Source organism: Oncorhynchus mykiss, chromosome 24 (genome assembly GCF_057628025.1).
Source record: "Oncorhynchus mykiss isolate SJ-2025 chromosome 24, ASM5762802v1, whole genome shotgun sequence".
NCBI classification, from domain to species: Eukaryota; Metazoa; Chordata; class Actinopteri; order Salmoniformes; family Salmonidae; genus Oncorhynchus; species Oncorhynchus mykiss.
This window is the reverse complement of record NC_143045.1, coordinates 1,498,224-1,517,257: the sequence shown is the minus strand read 5'-3', so window position 1 is coordinate 1,517,257 and position 19,034 is coordinate 1,498,224. Positions and strand designations below refer to the sequence as shown.

The following is a 19,034-nucleotide window of genomic DNA, read 5'->3' as shown; positions in this document are numbered from 1 at the left end:
AGTGCGTGAGCGTGTGTGTGTTTACGCGTGAGAGAGAGTGTGCTTGTGCGCAGCTGAGCTCGCATATGTGCGTTTTGTGTGCACGTGAGAGACCGAGAGAAGAGAGGGAGGGAGAGAAAGTCTGTAACTCAATCCCGTGGGACAGAATGTTAATTCGATTCATCTAATCATGGATTCAATCTTGTAACTCTTTCAGCTTATGGGGCTCCAAGACGACCTGTGTGAAGCAAGCTAGGGCTGCAGTCTTTTTCCCTCAAAAAAAAAAACATGTTTTTGCAAGGCACGAAATAACGAGCTTAGAGCTACCACCTCACTTCCTGTGTTGACTCTGTCACCGCTGGATCAGCTACATAAACACCAAGGCTTGTGTTCCGAATGGCACCCTTTCCCCTGTGGACCCTGGTCAAAAGTAGTGCACTATAAAGGGAATAGGGTGCCATTTGGGACGTAGACATAATGTCGTAGAGTGAGGCAGACTCTGCAGCCCTAGCTTGCGTCACATTGGGTTGCATGAGGCCTGCTGCTCATGTAAAACAAAACTGTACATTACCGTACCTTGGATCTACTGATTTCAATGGAGAGAGGTGTGTGTGTGTGTGTGTGTGTGACTACTGTAGAGCTGTATAAGTTCCACGTTGTGACCGAGAGGGGATTTCAAGCATCAACTGCCCATGCCAAGACCCACACACACACACACAAATCTATTTTTGTTGAGGAATGTGATTGTTTTTCATGTGTGTGTTTTCTATAGTTAAAAAAAATATATTTATTTTTATTTTCTGCTGTATTCCCTATGTGTAATGTGTTGTGTAGTTGCAGGGCTCCCTTGCAAAAGAGACCATGGTCTCAATGCGACTCCCTGTTAAAATAAAGGTCAAATAAATGCATGAAATGAAACACACACACACACACACACACACACGCACACACACACACACACGGTCATGTATACAGACAGAATCAACTGTCTGTTATTCACAGGCATTAACAGAACCTCTGTCCCCTCCTCTTCCTCCTCCTCTTTCTCCTCCTCTGTTCCAGGCCTGCAAGTACTACAACTCCCAACTACACGTGGTCCATTACAAATATGATGAGTACGCAGGAGATTACCAGCTACTTCCCAGGTACAGAATAGTCTATGAAAGAGTTACAACATTCCGGCAACTTTCCCAAAACTCCCAGGTTTTCCATACATTTTGTGAAAGTTACCAGAATTTTGCAGCCCTTGTCTGTGATTGCACTTATGCATTCAGTACATTTACAGTGCCTTGCGAAATTATTCGGCCCCCTTGAACTTTGCGACCTTTTGCCACATTTCAGGCTTCAAACATAAAGACATAAAACTGTATTTTTTTGTGAAGAATCAACAACAAGTGGGACACAATCATGAAGTGGAACGACATTTATTGGATATTTCAAACTTTTTTAACAAATCAAAAACTGAAAAATTGGGCGTGCAAAATTATTCAGCCCCTTTACTTTCAGTGCAGCAAACTCTCTCCAGAAGTTCAGTGAGGATCTCTGAATGATCCAATGTTGACCTAAATGACTAATGATGATAAATACAATCCACCTGTGTGTAATCAAGTCTCCGTATAAATGCACCTGCACTGTGATAGTCTCAGAGGTCCGTTAAAGCGCAGAGAGCATCATGAAGAACAAGGAACACACCAGGCAGGTCCGAGATACTGTTGTGAAGAAGTTTAAAGCCGGATTTGGATACAAAAATATTTCCCAAGCTTTAAACATCCCAAGGAGCACTGTGCAAGCGATAATATTGAAATGGAAGGAGTATCAGACCACTGCAAATCTACCAAGACCTGGCCGTCCCTCTAAACTTTCAGCTCATACAAGGAGAAGACTGATCAGAGATGCAGCCAAGAGGCCCATGATCACTCTGGATGAACTGCAGAGATCTACAGCTGAGGTGGGAGACTCTGTCCATAGGACAACAATCAGTCGTATATTGCACAAATCTGGCCTTTATGGAAGAGTGGCAAGAAGAAAGCCATTTCTTAAAGATATCCATAAAAAGTGTTGTTTAAAGTTTGCCACAAGCCACCTGGGAGACACACCAAACATGTGGAAGAAGGTGCTCTGGTCAGATGAAACACAAATTGAACTTTTGGCAACAATGCAAAACGTTATGTTTGGCGTAAAAGCAACACAGCTGAACACACCATCCCCACTGTCAAACATGGTGGTGGCAGCATCATGGTTTGGGCCTGCTTTTCTTCAGCAGGGACAGGGAAGATGGTTAAAATTGATGGGAAGATGGATAGAGCCAAATACAGGACCATTCTGGAAGAACCTGATGGAGTCTGCAAAAGACCTGAGACTGGGACGGAGATTTGTCTTCCAACAAGACAATGATCCAAAACATAAAGCAAAATCTACAATGGAATGGTTCAAAAATAAACATATCCAGGTGTTAGAATGGCCAAGTCAAAGTCCAGACCTGAATCCAATCGAGAATCTGTGGAAAGAACTGAAAACTGCTGTTTACAAATGCTCTCCATCCAACCTCACTGAGCTCGAGCTGTTTTGCAAGGAGGAATGGGAAAAAAATTCAGTCTCTCGATGTGCAAAACTGATAGAGACATACCCCAAGCGACTTACAGCTGTAATCGCAGCAAAAGGTGGCGCTACAAAGTATTAACTTAAAGGGGCTGAATAATTTTGCACGCCCAATTTTTCAGTTTTTGATTTGTTAAAAAAGTTTGAAATATCCAATAAATGTCGTTCCACTTCATGATTGTGTCCCACTTGTTGTTGATTCTTCACAAAAAAATACAGTTTTATATCTTTATGTTTGAAGCCTGAAATGTGGCAAAAGGTCGCAAAGTTCAAGGGGGCCGAATACTTTCGCAAGGCACTGTACATGGGTTTAGTTACAGAGCAGTGTTTACATATTTGAATTGTTCCGCGTCAGAAAACAGTACTTCGCCACTTCATGTACTTCTAAGTGTTATGACGCTATTGTGTTTGACAGGGCCCACTCCAGGGCTTAACGGTTTTGACAGAGTCTTTGTCAGGAACGCATTCCAGACTTTCCAAAGGCGTACTTCACATAAACACTAGGAAAGACGCAGCTGAGAACCTCAGCTAGACCAAAATATCCAGGTGCTTGTATCCTTAATGGAACCCTATTCCCTATTTAGTGCACTACTTTTGACCAGAGTTCACTAAATAGGAAATAGTGTGCCATTTGAGCTGCTGAAGTCTGCGGTTACATAGCGGGCCTCTCGAAAAATAGCTCTCTGTGATGTCAACAATGGGAACAAAAAAACTAAATGATGGACATCGGTGGGCTGTGTTTTTGAGTGGCAAGCTGTGCTGTCCAGCAGCAGTGATGTCAGGGTGTGTGTATCGGTCACTCAACCCCAGGGAGACCAAACATCACAGCAGAGCCTCTTTGATTTCTGACCCCTATCCAGACCACTGGAATGTTCTCCTGGTCTCCCATGGGTTGGTTATGTTCTAGTCCTCTAGTTCAGTTCCCATGACCTTTTTGAGTTTGTTGAATTTAAAACAGTTTTAAGTTCAACATCATATACTGTACATCAACTCTAAAACTGATCCAAATTCTACTTTTGATACTGTGTAGTTTAACATCAATAGATGTCAAGAGACTGAGTGTACGGGCTCCTATGGAGGTTAGATCCACATGATATGAGTTCTCTCTCTGAATCACTTCCTCTGTCTTTCCCTGGAATGTGTAGCAGATCTAGGATCAGTATGGGAGTTACTGCTAGCCTTTGTAAGATACCCTGTACACACAGTTAGCATCAGATCTAGGATCAGTTTGGGCTCCTCATACTATATGTCTGTGATCCAGTTGACAGACTGACAGCTAAGTTCACTCTGAGCTGGTAATCTTCACGAGCTGTGTCTTTCCAGAGAGAGCCACGAAGTCTGGCATGTTGCAAGGCTATTCTAACTGTTAGGTCCAAACACAGGGGTGTCCCTGAAGATTCTCAAAAAAATGTTTAGCCTCTTGGAGACAATTTTGAGAAGCCATGAGATGCCATGAATAATTTTAGCTGAGACTAGTTGCAGTGCTTGGTCTGCTATCCTGATAAAAGAGGGAAGCCTTTGTGTCTCCAGCTCAGAGCACATGCACAAACACAGGGCGGCTCATGAACGCACTGGAGCGAGGGCAAGTTTTTGTCGGTTCCTTTTCGGAAGGAGATGGATAGGACTCGGCCACACAAGTCGGGGCTCAGCTCAGACACCCAGCCATAGAGATGGAAAAGAGAGAACACCTCCTATCTGTGCTACGATGGTCCCTCCAAGGGGAAATCTGCTGTTTACCAAAACAGTGGTGGGGTTCCCACTTTGTTTTTGTTTAAACTGAAAATTGCCCCTTTAACCCATTTAAAATGGAGAAAGCCCTCGCTGCCCATGCTAAAACAAGCTTTGTAGCAAGTCTGCCCTCTATCCGACTCCATGCACCCAGCACCTCCACAGTAAAACTTACCGTATGCTTCCCATTCGAAAGAGTTTGCGCATATATTAGACCACATCTTTGACCTTTTGGTATTCGGCAGCGTTCTGTGTTTTTTTTTTCCGGCTGTTCGAGCACACACATTTTTCTCTTGGGGCTTGTCGAAGTTCGGCAGCCAAAGTTTCCACCCCTTCGTCAGTGATTGGCCAAAAATAGGTGTTTGTTGTCATTCAATGACAGACGACTAGTTTTCATGCACATTTCACTCGAGAAATACTGCACCAAACATCTTAGTTTCAATTGCGTGACTAAGACTTCCTCTGTCAAAACATCAACATTTAAATACAGATTTCTTGACCTATCTTAGATTCATTCGGACTATTTTGAGAAGTTTACTTGTTGCTATGGTGTCTCAACAGAGGGATAAACAGTAATATTGCCGCTTTGTCTAGTTTTTCAAGCAAAGGTATTTTAAGAGTTTTGTGCAAGCACAAACGTTCACTTCGCCTAGCCGTGGTGACCTGGCCAGAAAAAATCTCTGGGCTCGAGTTAGCCCATGCCTGTGTAGTTAAGCAGGCCCTACTACTACAATAAACTGCTGGACTGTTATGTGGCTATCACAACACGTGTATCAACACTAGAGTTGAGCTTGAATGCCATTACTGAAGTGTGGTCCATCTACGATATGATGATAGGGGACATAGAGAGAGGACATACTCCTTGGCTGCGTTCCATATGGCACCCTGTTCCCTACATAGTGCACTACTTGTGACCAGAACCCTATGGGCCCTGTTCAAAAGTAGTGCACTATGTAGTAGGTAATAGGGGGCCATTTGGAACGCAGACCTTCTCTCTCTCTCTGCCTGGAAGCTTTTAAGTGTAGTCCTCTCCCTCTTGACATCCCTAATGGAAGAGGCAGACCTGTAGGATAAAAAAGAGCTCCTCAAAGTGAACGAGTCAAACGAGGTCACCTCCTGATCATATGTCACTCTGACTGTCTGTGGGGGAGATGAGGGGGAGAGAGAGGGGAGCGGAGGGAAGGGGAGAGGGAGAGAGAAGTGGGGAAGGCAGAATGAGGTGAGTAGAGGAGGGGAGGGTGGGAAGTAGACTAGAACAGGCGGGACACTTCATTCAGGTGATGGGGGGGAGGGGGATATATCAAATGAATTAATGCCTGTATTACAAGAATCAAGGTTTTGTAATTGTCTGTTTTTATGTGCGTTTATGTCCGCTTGTTCTCGCGTTGTATTTTTGGTCTTGTCTCTTTCGCTCCTCTGTGCTGTGTGCACCTCCCCGTTTACACCAGAGATGCACATCTCCGCCCTAACAATGGAAGTTTGTTGTCCCAAAGGCGGGAAGGCAGGCAACAAGCTTAGGTCCAAAATAAACCCATAAAAACGCATTAGGCTTATTTTGGACAGATTCACTCTCACATCGCCTCTCCCTCTATGGTTCACACACACCAAGCAACCCCTCCGCCTCTCACGCCAACAAAATTCAGAGATCACATCTTCCTCTCTGAAAAGCGGTTTCAACTCGCTATTTGCATTTGAGGTTTGGTCCAACAGAATGGACACCAAAACACATTGAGACATTATTTTACTGAAATAGAGGAGAGGTTTTTCTAACAATACCTGTTTTATGTCTCAACTACTCAAATTGCACGCAGAGCAGACACTACTAAAACTTATCAATGAACATTGATTCTGGAAAAAATAAATGCTCAGTTTGTCACGGCGGCATAAGGGTACCACGTACCACTAGCAGCATTTTAGCCAAAGACTATTATACTAGCTGTCTAGTCTGTGTTTTTGTAAATGTGCAATGCGCATAAAACACAAGTATATAAGGAATTGGCAACTCGTTCTCGTTCTGAGAAATAAGGTAGGCCACTTGATTTTAACATGTGAACAAAGTGAACAGGCTAACATGCTTTTCAAACAGTTGGAGACAGAGCGAAGGATGTGTTCATAACAATTTAAATGTGCAACCTTGTTAGCTAGCAAATAGAATCCAAGTTGGCGCTAAACTTGAAATATAAAGATTAGTAGGCTAATAACATAGCACATGAGAGATTGTTGACCTGTGTTCATTTTCTGTAGCTTAATCCTTTGCTACAAGAAGTTAGTCATTATTTGTGAATTTGTGCACTATGCATGGTTCTAGTTAAATTTGTATGGGCATTTTCATAGACAGATTTGAAAGCCAAATCAGTGATTATAAAAAAAAAAATTGAGATATATATATTGTGAATCGCCCATAAGTTTGAAAAAAATCAAGATATGATTTTTAGGCCTATATCGCCCTAGGGGCAGACAGACAGAGCAAGCGAGAACTTTGGACAGGGAGCTTTGGACAGGGAGGATGTGGAGCTCCTCCTTTCTCCCATCCATCCTTCTCCCTCCCCTTTCTCTCCTCCAAACAGACAAATGATGGTAGAAGACAGTCTGCAGTCTCTTTCTTTATTACTCTCCCTGTCTGTCTCTTTCTTGTTCTCTGTCTCTGTCTCATCTCTTCTTTCTCTCTCTCTCTCTCTCTCTCTCTCTCTCCCCCCTCACTCCCTTGTTTCCCTCTCTGTCTGTCTCTATTCCGTGGTACAGTCTAGGCACAGTGTTTCGCTAGCAGAGACAAAGTAGCTACACATTAGTCAGAGCACTGTCTGGTGATAGTGAATTCTTATTCGAGGGGAGAAGTGCAACTGAAGCACAAATGTGACCGACCGCCTTGATTCGGTCTTATGTAGCAACATTTGAAATGTGTGTTTTTTACATTGGATAAAAGTAGAGACTCAGAGCTAAAAAAAAATGTCCTGTATATCATACACTGCAGTTGAGGAACAATGGGAAAGTAATACTGCTTTGAAAGTTGATAAACCCCATTTTTGAGAAAATGGCCCTTTTAATGTTTTGGTCCACCGACTGGAGAGCTCTTTTTTGTCAACACCCGTTCAGCATTGTTCACACCCTCTTAAGCCTTAGCCCCACTCATCTCTTTATGGATTCACATGTGAGGCCATGTGCTAAACAGAGTGAGTAGTTTAGTAAACAACCAAAGATTTCAAGACTAAAAGTGGTTAAAGCAGTAGCCTACAATAAGGGAAACCTCCAGCTAAAAATACACTAGTCCTTGGCTTATATCCTAATCTGATTTTGGTGCAGGTCATGTTGTTCTTCACATTACTGTCTCTGGTAAACACACACTATATCAAATCAAATCTAAGTTTATTTGTCACATGCACAGGATACAGAAGGTGTAAACGGTACAGTGAAATGGTTACTTGCATAGTATCAATATCAAAAACAGAAAGTGTCCAGATAAAATATTTTATAACTATTAGATGATGCTTACCCGACACACTTGTCTAAATTGATGGGTCATGTGAAGGAAATGCTATAACCACCACCCAGCCACAACTAGCTAAGTGGATGGGTCACAATTGTCTAGATACATAAAATACAATAGATGGCTGTAATCACCCCCAGACACACCTGGCTAACTTCATGGGTCATGTAATCATCTAGCGAAGTGGAGTCTTTTGTTTAGACATGTAGCTAGCTAGCTAAACAATGAACCGACAAAATCCCAACTCATACTACTACCAATACAAACATTGTCATAGCTGTAGTATGAATCTGCAGGTAGCTAATGCTAACTAGGTTCAATGTTAGCTAGCTAAAATTAGCAATGCAAATTTGGATCTGATTTGAATAATATTAATACACAGATCATACGCATAACGTCAGCTAGCGAGCCAGCAAGCTAACATTTGCTATCTATTTTATCTATTTTATTTTATTTCACCTTTATTTAACCAGGTAGGCTAGTTGAGAACACCTTTATTTAACCAGGGAGGCCAGTTGAGAACACCTTTATTTAACCAGGTAGGCTAGTTGAGAACACCTTTATTTAACCAGGTAGGCTAGTTGAGAACACCTTTATTTAACCAGGTAGGCTAGTTGAGAACACCTTTATTTAACCAGGTAGGCTAGTTGAGAACACCTTTATTTAACCAGGTAGGCTAGTTGCGAACAAGTTCTCATTTACAACTGCGACCTGGCCAAGATAAAGCAAAGCAGTGCGACACAAACAACAACACAGAGTTACACATGGAATAAACAAACATACATTCAATAATACAATAGAAAAAGTATATATACAGTGTGTGCAAATGAGGTAGGATAAGGGAGGTAAAGGCAATAAATAGGCCAAGGTGGTGAAATAATTACAATGTAGCAATTAAACACTGGAGTGATAGATGTGCAGAAGATGAATGTGCAAGTAGAGATACTGGGAGATCTAGTGAACATTATGCTTGAACTTGCAATAAAAAACAACTTTCTGACAAAATTAGAAACCCGTGTATATGGACGAACGCTTCACGGCGGACTGAAACCATTTAAATTTGTTTTGTTTGTAGCTACATCTTGTTTGGCCAGCATGGTGTCAAGTCACTCTGGTTCACACTGACGGTGTGGCGTGTGCAGAAAATAGCCTTATCACTTTTTCCAACAGATCTGTCTATAGCGCCTGCTAAATTCAGGGCTTCAATTTTATTGAGAAAAGTAGCAAAACTTTTGTGGTTCTTGATGGTTAATTTTATATCTTTCAAAAATGGTGCGGTAAGAAAGGACTATCAACACGTGCTGAGCAGCTCATCTCCCGGCATGTCCAGCCCATCCATTATCTCAGCCAATCAAGGCTAGCGGGAAGGTTCTTGGCTTTTTCCGTGGCTAAACCAACTAAGCTCGTAATTTAACATTTTATTTGTATTTGCGGATGGAATAGACATTTCTTATTAAGGCACATGAAAGTTCACATGTTCCAGAAGGCATTTCTGCAAAAAAGCTCATTTGACAAAAATACATGTTTACGTTCAAATGCCTCTCCTGTGATGTAGTGACGTGCGACCTTCGCCTAGTTTCTTGAAACTAGTCACAAATTAGTCTGATGCCTATCACAAAATGCAATAAGAAGCCATTTAAATCTGCATTTACAAAACGCAGAAAGAGATTTGTTACGTGTTTTTTTTTTTTATTGTCCTGTGTGAAAGACGCAGACTTCTGCATTAACTCAACCCTTATGTTGAACTTGCTAGTTATCTAAGTAAGTAGCTGAATTAATAAGGTGACAGGGCATCATATTGTGTTAGCTTTCTGCTTTGTTTGAAAAGATAAAGCCCTTTGGATGAGTTATCTGTACAGCTGCCAGTGCTATCTTGATTTCCTTGCGTTTTTTCTCCTCTTCATTCTTGGCCCATCTCCTCCTCCCTCATCTTCACCGAGCAGAGCAGGCAGGCCCATTGCCACAGCGACTCTAGAGCCCACACAGACACAACTGTACACATGCTGCTCCCGAGCCAGCGCTGTTCTTCCTTCAGACAAGCATGCATCAAAACATTGTTCATTTGCATAATGTCTCTCATTCACATTCGCTTGTAAATGTCCAAACTCACCAAAACAACATTCTGTAGATCCTACCTATATATTTTATTTTTACCTTTATTTAACTAGGCAAGTCAGTTAAGAACAAATTCTTATTTTCAATGACGGCCTAGGAACAGTGGGTTAACTGCCTGTTCAGGGGCAGAACGACAGATTTGTACCTTGTCAGCTCGGGGATTTGAACTTGCAACTTTCCGGTTACTAGTCCAACACTCTAACCACTAGGCTACCCTGCTGCCCTGGGTATATGTATATATGTATAACTTTATGAGCTGGATTGCCAGTCTTGGCAATTTGTTTATTTTATTTGCGCATGTTAGCATATTTAGCTATTAGCCTCCATGGAAACTTGCTATTAGTTGTGCTAATTTCATTAGTGTCCTGGTAAACACCCAATGGGCAATTTTTTGAGGGTCCCCTTGTGTATTAAGCCGGTAATACCGTAAATCCCGGAATGAGAGAAGGACGGTAATGACAATATGAAAATCTGGCCCAACCCTATCGTCATGGACAGCAGAAAAGGATTTGAGACGGACATCGGAGTGGAAAACATTGATTAATAGGGAGGAATATACAGTGAGTAAAGGAAAGGACATTTATTAAACTATGAAGTCGAACTTTGGAATTAAAAACTAAGGATGGAACGTCAGTGAGTGAAGTGAATGAAGATTACGCGACTGAGGAAAATAGTTCTGTGGTTGAGGACAATATTGAAGTGAGTGACAATTAGGAGCCTATTGAGAAAAGAAAAATGTCTGGAATTGTTGGGAAAAAAGTACTTGAGCGTGAGTGAATGGACGACATCCATCGTACCAGTCCTTAAGAATGATGGTGGAATCAGGATATGTGGCAATTTGAACCTTTTCCTGAAGTGGGCTAAATCAGGGTCACACAGTGTTTTTTGTTGTTTGTTTTTTTAAAGGGGTGGATCAGCTTAATATTGCGGAAAGATTGTTGCTTCCATCAATGTAATTCCTCTGACACCACCTGGTATAGAGGACCTGGATGACAGGAAGCTTGGCCCCAGTGATGTACTGGGCCATTCGCACTACCCTCTGTAGTGCCTTGCGGTCGGAGGCTGAGCAGTTGCCATACCGGGCAGTGATGCAATGCTCTCAATGGTACAGCTGTAGAACCTTTTGAGGATCTGAGGACCCATGACAAATCTTTTCAGTCTCCTGAGGAGGATTAGGTTTTGTAGTGCCCGCATCACTACTGTCATGTTGTGCTTGGACCATGTTAGTTTGTTGGCGATGTGGACACCAAGGAACTCGAAGCTCTCAACCTGCTCCATTGCAGCCCCGTTGTTGAGAATGGGGGCGTGCTGGGTCCTCTTTTTCCTGTAGTCCACAATCATCTCCTTTGTCTTGATCACGTTGAGGGAGAGGTTGTTGTCCTGGCACCACACGGCCAGGTCTCTGACCTCCTCCCTATAGGCTGTCTCGTTGTTGTCGGTGATCAGGCCTACCACTGTTGTGTCATCGGCAAATTTAATGATGGTATTGGAGTCGTGCCTGGCCGTGCAGTCATGAGTGAACAGGGAGTACAGGAGGGGGCTGAGCACTCACCCCTGAGGGCCCCCTGTGTTGAGGATCAGTGTGGCGGATGTGTTGTTACCTACCCTTACCACCTGGGGGCGGCCTGTCAGGAAGTCCAGGATCCAGTTGCAGAGGGAGGTGTTTAATCCCAGGGTCCTTAGCTTATTGTTCAGCTTTGAGGGCACTATGGTGTTGAACGCTGAGCTGTAGTCAATGAATAGCATTCTCATATAGGTGTTATTTTTGTCCAGGTGGGAAAGGGCAATGTGGAGTGCAATAGAGACTGCATTCTGTGGCTCTGTTGGGGCGGTATACAAATTGGAGTGTGTCCAGACTGCAGAGGACTGTTCATAATGGGGACAATTCGTGTAAGAGGGAAGGAGATGTTGTTTATAAAAGTTGTACCTTCTGTACTTATCTTAGTTGTATGCGCAAAGCATCATGGGTGTTGAATGTTGTAGATGAGCACGTTCAGATAAATGGTTGAACTGATCAGTGGTGGAAAAAGTACTTAATTGTCATACTTTAGTGAAAGTAAAGATACTTCAATAGAAAATGACTTAATTAAAAGTGAAAGTCACTTAGTAAAATACTACTTGAATAGAAGTATTTGGTTTTAAATGTACTTAAGTACTGTGGTGGAAAATGTACTTGAGTAAAAGTAAATACATCAAATTCCTTATAATCTTGCGTCTGCGGACAGCCAGGGGCACACTTCAACACTCAGACATAATTTACAAAGAGTATTTGTGTTTAGTGAATCCGCCAGATCAGAGGCAGTGGGGATGTCAACGTGTTATATTGATAGGTGCGTGAATTGAATGATATTGCTGTCCTGCCTGAGCAATCGAAATGTAGCTAGTACTTTTGGGTGTCAAGGAATATGTATGGGAGTAAAAAGTACATACTTTCTTTAGGAATGTAGTGGAGTAAAAGTAGTCAAATGTAAAGTAAAGAAGAGACACCCAAAAAATGACTTGTGTTTTTACTTACTTACTTTATACCACTGGAACTGTTCCCCGTCTCCCGTTTCGTCATCATTGGATTGTTATAAAGATGTAGTTATGAAGCCCACAAGACACAACAGAAAGTGTTAATCACATACATTGCCAAAGCAAACATAAAGAAACATATCAAATCTCTCTCTCCCTCACAGGAAGCTGTACAAGGCGGAGAAGTTGCCCTCCCACTCCTTTGAGATTGACCATGAGGACGTGGACAAGGATGAGGTCAGGCCTGTTTCATGGATTCTATTCCCTTTAAAGTGCACTACTTTTGACCAGGGCCCATATGGCTCTGGTCAATAGTAGTGCACTGTATAGGGAATAGGGTGCCCTTTGGGACGTAGCATGAGTATGATGACTAGTCAGAGGCCATTGATTAGCCCTACTGTTAAACTGTCATAATGCACGTCTGCTCACATATTTCTACCCCTGTTGTTTTTGCTCGAGGGGCCATTGAGTACACGCTTAATTCAATTGAGTTCATCTGAGAAAGAATCAATGACTCTCCAAAAACGATATCCTCTAAGGCTCCTCCAGGTCTCGGCTCTGTTACAGCAGGTGTATGTTCATGACAAATTAGGCATCATAGAATGAAACAGAACAAAGTATCATATTGTATCTCAATGGCAGACATATTTAGACCTTGGTTATTGAGACATGGGTAGGTTCCAAATGGCACTATATTTCCTTTGTAGTGCCCTACTTCTGACCATAGCCCTGTAAAGTTATATTCCCTAAATGTAGTGCATTTTAGAGGGAATAGGTTGCCATTTGGGACGTACCCATCGAGCCTGATTTAAAGATGTCCGTTTTGTTTTTTGCAGGACACAACGTCTTTGTCCTCTTCTAAAGGAGGGGGAGGCGGAGGAGGAGGGATTGGTGTGTTCCGATCGGGGTGGCTCTATAAAGGGAACTTCAATAGCACTGTCAACAACAGCATCACTGTTCGGGTGAGGAAGTGTGCCACAGACTCCCCCACAATCCCCTGCTCTTTCTCTCTCTCTCCAATTCCAAGGGCTTTATTGGCAAAAGGAAACATATGTTTACATTGCCAAAGCAAGTGAAATAGATAATGAACAAATGTGAAATAAACAATGAAAAATGAACAGTAAACATTACACTAACAAATGTTTCAGAGGAATAGAGAAATTTCAATTGTCATATTATGGCTATGTACAGTGTTATAACGGTGTGCAAAAAGTTAAAGTGCAAAAGGGAAAATGAATAAACATAAATATGTATTTACAGTGGTGTTTGTCCATCACTGGTTGCCCTTTTCTTGTAGCAACAGGTCACACAACTTGCTGCTGTGATGGCCCACTGTGGTATTTTTAAAATTGGATTTGTTTTCAAAATCTTTGGGTCTGTCTCTCGCGCTCTCTCTTTAATTCCTGTTTTCCTCTCTCTACCTCTCTCTCTCTCTCTCTCTCTCTCACTCACTCTCTTCCTATCTTTTTTACGTTTCCTACCCTCTCTCCACAATATTTGTTTACCTAGCGTCGTAGTACTGTTTCCTACTACATTCCTTACTTCTCTCTCTCACACACACATTTCTTGACTCTCTGTCTTCTCTCTAACATCTCACTCTTTTCCTGGTCTCCCTCCCAGCCTTTCCCTCCCATCCTGTCTTCTAACAATGCAGACTCTTAGTCAAACCGGCCCTGTAGGGTCCTGGCTCTCTTTAAGTTATGGCCTGTCTCTTCTAAGACAAAAGTAGTGCAATTTATAGGGAATAGGGTGCCATCACGTAGTGTAGTGACACGTTCAGTGATGAAAGGAGGGTGTTATTGTCTGGGTTAGGGTGATTATGTCTTTATTGCCTGCATTTTAATTTTGACAGGGTTGTATTTTTATTTTGATGTCCCTGTAGTCGTTCAAGAGGAGGTACTTCCAGCTGACGCAGCTGACTGATAACTCCTACATCATGAACTTTTACAAAGATGAGAAGATCTCCAAAGAGCCCAAGGGCTGCATCTTCCTGGACTCGTGTACCGGTGTGGTTCAGGTGAGTAAAGGATGATGGAGTACCAATGTACTGTGAAATTTGTTTTACACTCAAGCATGCCTGCGCATAGACACACGTGCTTTCGGGCACACACACACACACACACACGTGCGCATGCACAAATACACACGCACACTCTCACACACACATACACACACCACACATATAGATAAACACACTTGCTGATGTACAGCAGTAAAATGCCACTGGCACACATCAAAACCAGTTCCCTATAGACTATCCGATTGAGGAGCTCGGATGTGTTGAAACTTTCCCTGGCTAAGACTCTTGAGAGGAAATACACTGAGCAAAAATATAAACACAACATATAAAGAGTTGGTTTCATGAGCTGAAATAAAAAATCCCAGCACAAAAAGCTTATTTCTCTCAAATTCTGTGACAAATTTGTTTACATCCCTGTTAGTGAGCATTTACGATAGGAGATTTCACAGATGCAAACAGTTCACTACTGCACTACTCAAATGCACAAAATTCACAAATTTACTGACTCGTCTCAGAGTTCTGTGCAAACTAACACTAACGAAAACACCCTCTCTAGAACAACCGTCTGAGGAAGCACGCCTTTGAGCTGAAGATGAACGAGGTGACGTACTTCGTGCTGGCGGCGGAGAGCGAGCAGGACATGGAGGAGTGGATCAGTACCTTGACCCGGATCCTCCAGATCAGCCCCCACGACGGGCCCGCCCCGCTGACGCAGCTGGACCGCAAGAGTGTAGACCTTACCGACACACGGCAGGGTGAGCACTCTGGACCTTTTGTACAAATTCAGGATCAGCTCCCCCTCCCCCAATCCTAACCATTAGTGGGGAAAAGGCTAAACTCACCCAAGATGAGTGTCTAGAGGCAACTTCAACATACGCCTACTCCGGAAATGGTTCCTGTACATTAGGGCACAGTGTCTTGTTGGACAAGCCCAGATAGTACCTCACTGCATTTTGAATCGTTTTTTTATTTTGTGTGCCTACTGAACACGAACCTGATGATCAGAAGAGACACACGCATGCGAATGTGGCCAAAGACTTGAAAATAACAACATCGTAATGAAGAAATTCTCCCAAAAGGAATTTTTAATGTAGTATCACTGAGTTTCCTTATAAATAACTTATGGGAGCAGGAAATGCTGAGTCTTAACTTAGATCCTGACACCTAAGCCTCATAGCCCCAGAGCGGGAGAGGAAAGAGTAGAAGAGCTTAGAATAGCGATTCAAATGTGCCCACCAGAACCCTAGCCTGGTTCCAGATCTGTTTGTGCTGTCTAGCCAACATCTTATGTATTCGGCATGACAACAACCATAGGAGTTGGCAAGACAGCACAAACAGACCTGGGACCAGGCTACCAGAACCCTAGGGTTGATTACAGAACCATAACAATGAAATAACATCATACTTAACGAAGTGGCAGAGCACATTTGCTGTAATCGGAGTCTGGTATTCATAATGGTTGTAGGATATTCTGCCATGGCTAATGGGAGACTTAATGTGCGATGACTTGATCCTTATTGTTAGTGTTCCACCAGGAAATTAGACTGGACACAAGGCAAAACACTCCACCTTTAGAGATTAAACGTAGTAAAAAAGCCTCAGTGTGGAATATAACCAAACAAATTTCACACACCGCCCTTGACCGTGGAGAATTGCGGTTGTGAAAAAGACTACGAATGATGTAAGAGCCATAGTCATCATGGTTCTGTGTTGCTGTGCTAACATGGTGCTAAATCAAGTGCAAACTGACCTGAGCCTAATTAGCCATCAACTGCCATATAATATCACCTGGAGGTGGTGTGGTGTACAGTTTCATCAACCGCACTGGCTGGTGAAGCTCCCAGGGCTGATCCAGAAATGAATAACTCATGCTTAGTGAGTTATTATCCAGGAGTAGGAGTAGTGGTGGCTATTCAGCAGCCTGATGGTCTGGGGATAGAAGCTGTTGGCCAGCCTGGTTCCTCCTGAAGTCCACAACCAGCTCCTTTGTTTTGCTGACGTTGAGGAAGAGTTTGTTCACCTGGCACCTGGCACCTCGTCATTGTTGGTTATCTGGGTTATTGCATTCGTGTCATCAGCGATGATGGCGGCGTTGGAACTGTGTGAGGCTACGCATTCGTGGTTATACAGGGAGTAAAGGAGGGGACTGAGTACGCAACCTTGTTTGTCCCCTGTGTTGAAGATCAGTGTGGACGAGGTAGGGGTTTGAACCAAAATTATTTTTAAATAGTTTCTTTCTGAACAGAATCACACTTTTTTTCCGTTCCTTTCCACTGTTCCGACCAGAAAAATAAGGTTCTGAAACGGTTTCAACCCCAAAAAAGTATATCGTTCCTTTCTGTTCCTTTTATTGTGAAATCTACAGTTTTTTTTACATTTAGCTCATGAAATTACTTCGCCAATCAGTACGGATAGACAAGTGTAGACTATGGCGCAAGATGTAACTGAAATTTTACGGGTGGGGAGAGAGCGAGAGACGATTGAGGAGCAGGCTTCAAGCCCTATGCATCTTGTTATGACATTCATTACCTGAATTAGGTCCACAGAATTATACCTAGGAGGAGTGGCTTCTATGAAGGAACTTCGAATGTCATTTGCGCTTGCTAGCTAACAACCTTGAGCTAGCTGACAACCTTGAGCTAGCTGACAACCTTGTGCTAGCTAACAACCTTGCGCTACAGTGGGGCAAAAAAGTATTTAGTCAGCCACCAATTGTGCAAGTTCTCCCACTTAAAAAGATGAGAGGCCTGTAATTTTCATCATAGGTACACTTCAACTATGACAGACAAAATGAGAAAAAAAAGCCAGAAAATCACATTGTAGGATTTTTAATGAATTTATTTGCAAATTATGGTGGAAAATAAGTATTTGGTCAATAACAAAAGTTTCTCAATACTTTGTTATATACCCTTTGTTGGCAATGACAGAGGTCAAACGTTTTCTGTAATTCTTCACAAGGTTTTCACACACTGTTGCTGGTATTTTGGCCCATTCCTCCATGCAGATCTCCTCTAGAGCAGTGCACAATTGGTGGCTGACTAAATACTTTTTTTCCCCACTGTAGCTAACAACCTTGAGCTAGCTAGCGTGCTTGAGCTATCAAGCTAACAAGCTTGTGTGTGTGTAGAGCGGCACCAGAATTAAAATCCCATTTGAACTTTTTGTAGTTAATACTTCCAACGATAAACATGATAACTGTACAGCCCAGAACATCACAGAGCCAAGCTTCCTGCCATCCAGGGCCTCTATACCAGGTGGTGTCAGAGGATGGCCCTAGTACCGCACGGCAAGCGGTACCGGAGCGCCAAGTCTAGGTCCAAGAGGCTTCTAAACAGCTTCTACCCCTAAGCCATAAGACTCCTGAACATCTAATCAAATGGGTACACAGACTATTTACATTTACCCCCACCTCCTCTTCTATGCTGCTGCTACTCTCTGTTATGATCTATGCATAGTCAATTTAATAACTCTACCTACATGTACATATTACCTCAATTACCTCGACACCGGTGCCCCTGCACATTGACTTTGTACCGGTACCCCCTGTATATAGCTTCGCTATTGTTATTTTACTGCTGCTCTTTAATTATTTGTTTTTGTTATTGTTTACTTTTTTGAGGTATTTTCTTAAAACTGCATTGTTGGTTATTTACGGCTTGTAAGTAAGCATTTAACTGTAAGGACTACCTGTTGTATTTGGCACATGTGACATACAATTTGATTTGATTTGGATAACTAGGCCAATAGTATCCTTAAATAGCATTGAAAAAGTTCATCCATTCTTGTCTAGCTAATAAACACCTCTCTATCCTCTCACGCTTCTGACATCAGTACAGTAGCCTATGCTTTTGCGGGGGGGTGGGGGGGGGGGGCTGGTAGCCTAAACACACACACACAATGGCAAAGATTTTCACCTTGCAGGCAGATGCTGGAATAAGTTTCTGAGTGACAGAGTAAGGGTTTTGCATATGCACTTTCGTTTTTTTGGAGGACTAGGAAAAAAATACCTGGAACGTAAAAGAAAGTTATAAACTGGTTTCCGTGCTTTTAAAATAACGATTCTGTTCCTTGAAAAAAGGTTGTTCTTTTCCGGTTTTCGGTTCTGTTCCCCTGAACCGGTTCCAATCCATTTGCATAGGGAGGTGTTCAGTCCCAGGGCTGTGAGCTTTGTGGTGAGCTTAGAGGGCACTATGGTATTGAAGGCCGAGCTGTAGTCGATCAACAGCATCCTCACATTCCTCTTGTCCAGATGGGTGAGGGCAGTGCAATGGCGATTGCGTCGTCCGTGGATCTTTTTGGGGCGGTAGGCGAATTGTGGAGAAGGTGGAGTGTGTCGGGAGGGGAGGAGGTGATGTAGTCTTTTTCTAGCCTCTAGAAGTTTCTTTACTTTCCCTTTCTTGGGCACAGGGATGATAGTTGACATCTTGAATCAGGTGGGGATATCGGCCTGAGCTAGAGAGGGATTGAAAATGTCCGAAAACACAACAGCTAGCTGGTCTGCACATTCTCTGAGGGCATGGCTAGGGATGCCATCTGGCCTCCAGCCTTGTGAGGGTTAACATGTTTGAATGACTTACACACGTCCTTCTTGGAGAT

The 19,034-nt window shown here is 42.8% G+C and overlaps 1 protein-coding gene across 13 annotated transcripts in view; it reads left to right on the top strand.

Annotated features, from left to right (window-relative positions):
- dock10 (dedicator of cytokinesis 10) overlaps nt 1-19,034 on the top strand; it is a 179,709-nt gene that overhangs the window by 73,654 nt on the left and 87,021 nt on the right. For all 13 annotated transcript variants that reach the window (XM_090218088.1, XM_090218084.1, XM_090218087.1 and 10 more), the window contains exons 4-8: nt 1,042-1,124; nt 12,583-12,655; nt 13,255-13,380; nt 14,301-14,435; nt 14,995-15,193. In XM_090218088.1, coding sequence (XP_090074214.1) covers nt 1,042-1,124; nt 12,583-12,655; nt 13,255-13,380; nt 14,301-14,435; nt 14,995-15,193 — 616 coding nt within the window. The remainder of the gene's footprint in view (nt 1-1,041; nt 1,125-12,582; nt 12,656-13,254; nt 13,381-14,300; nt 14,436-14,994; nt 15,194-19,034) is intronic.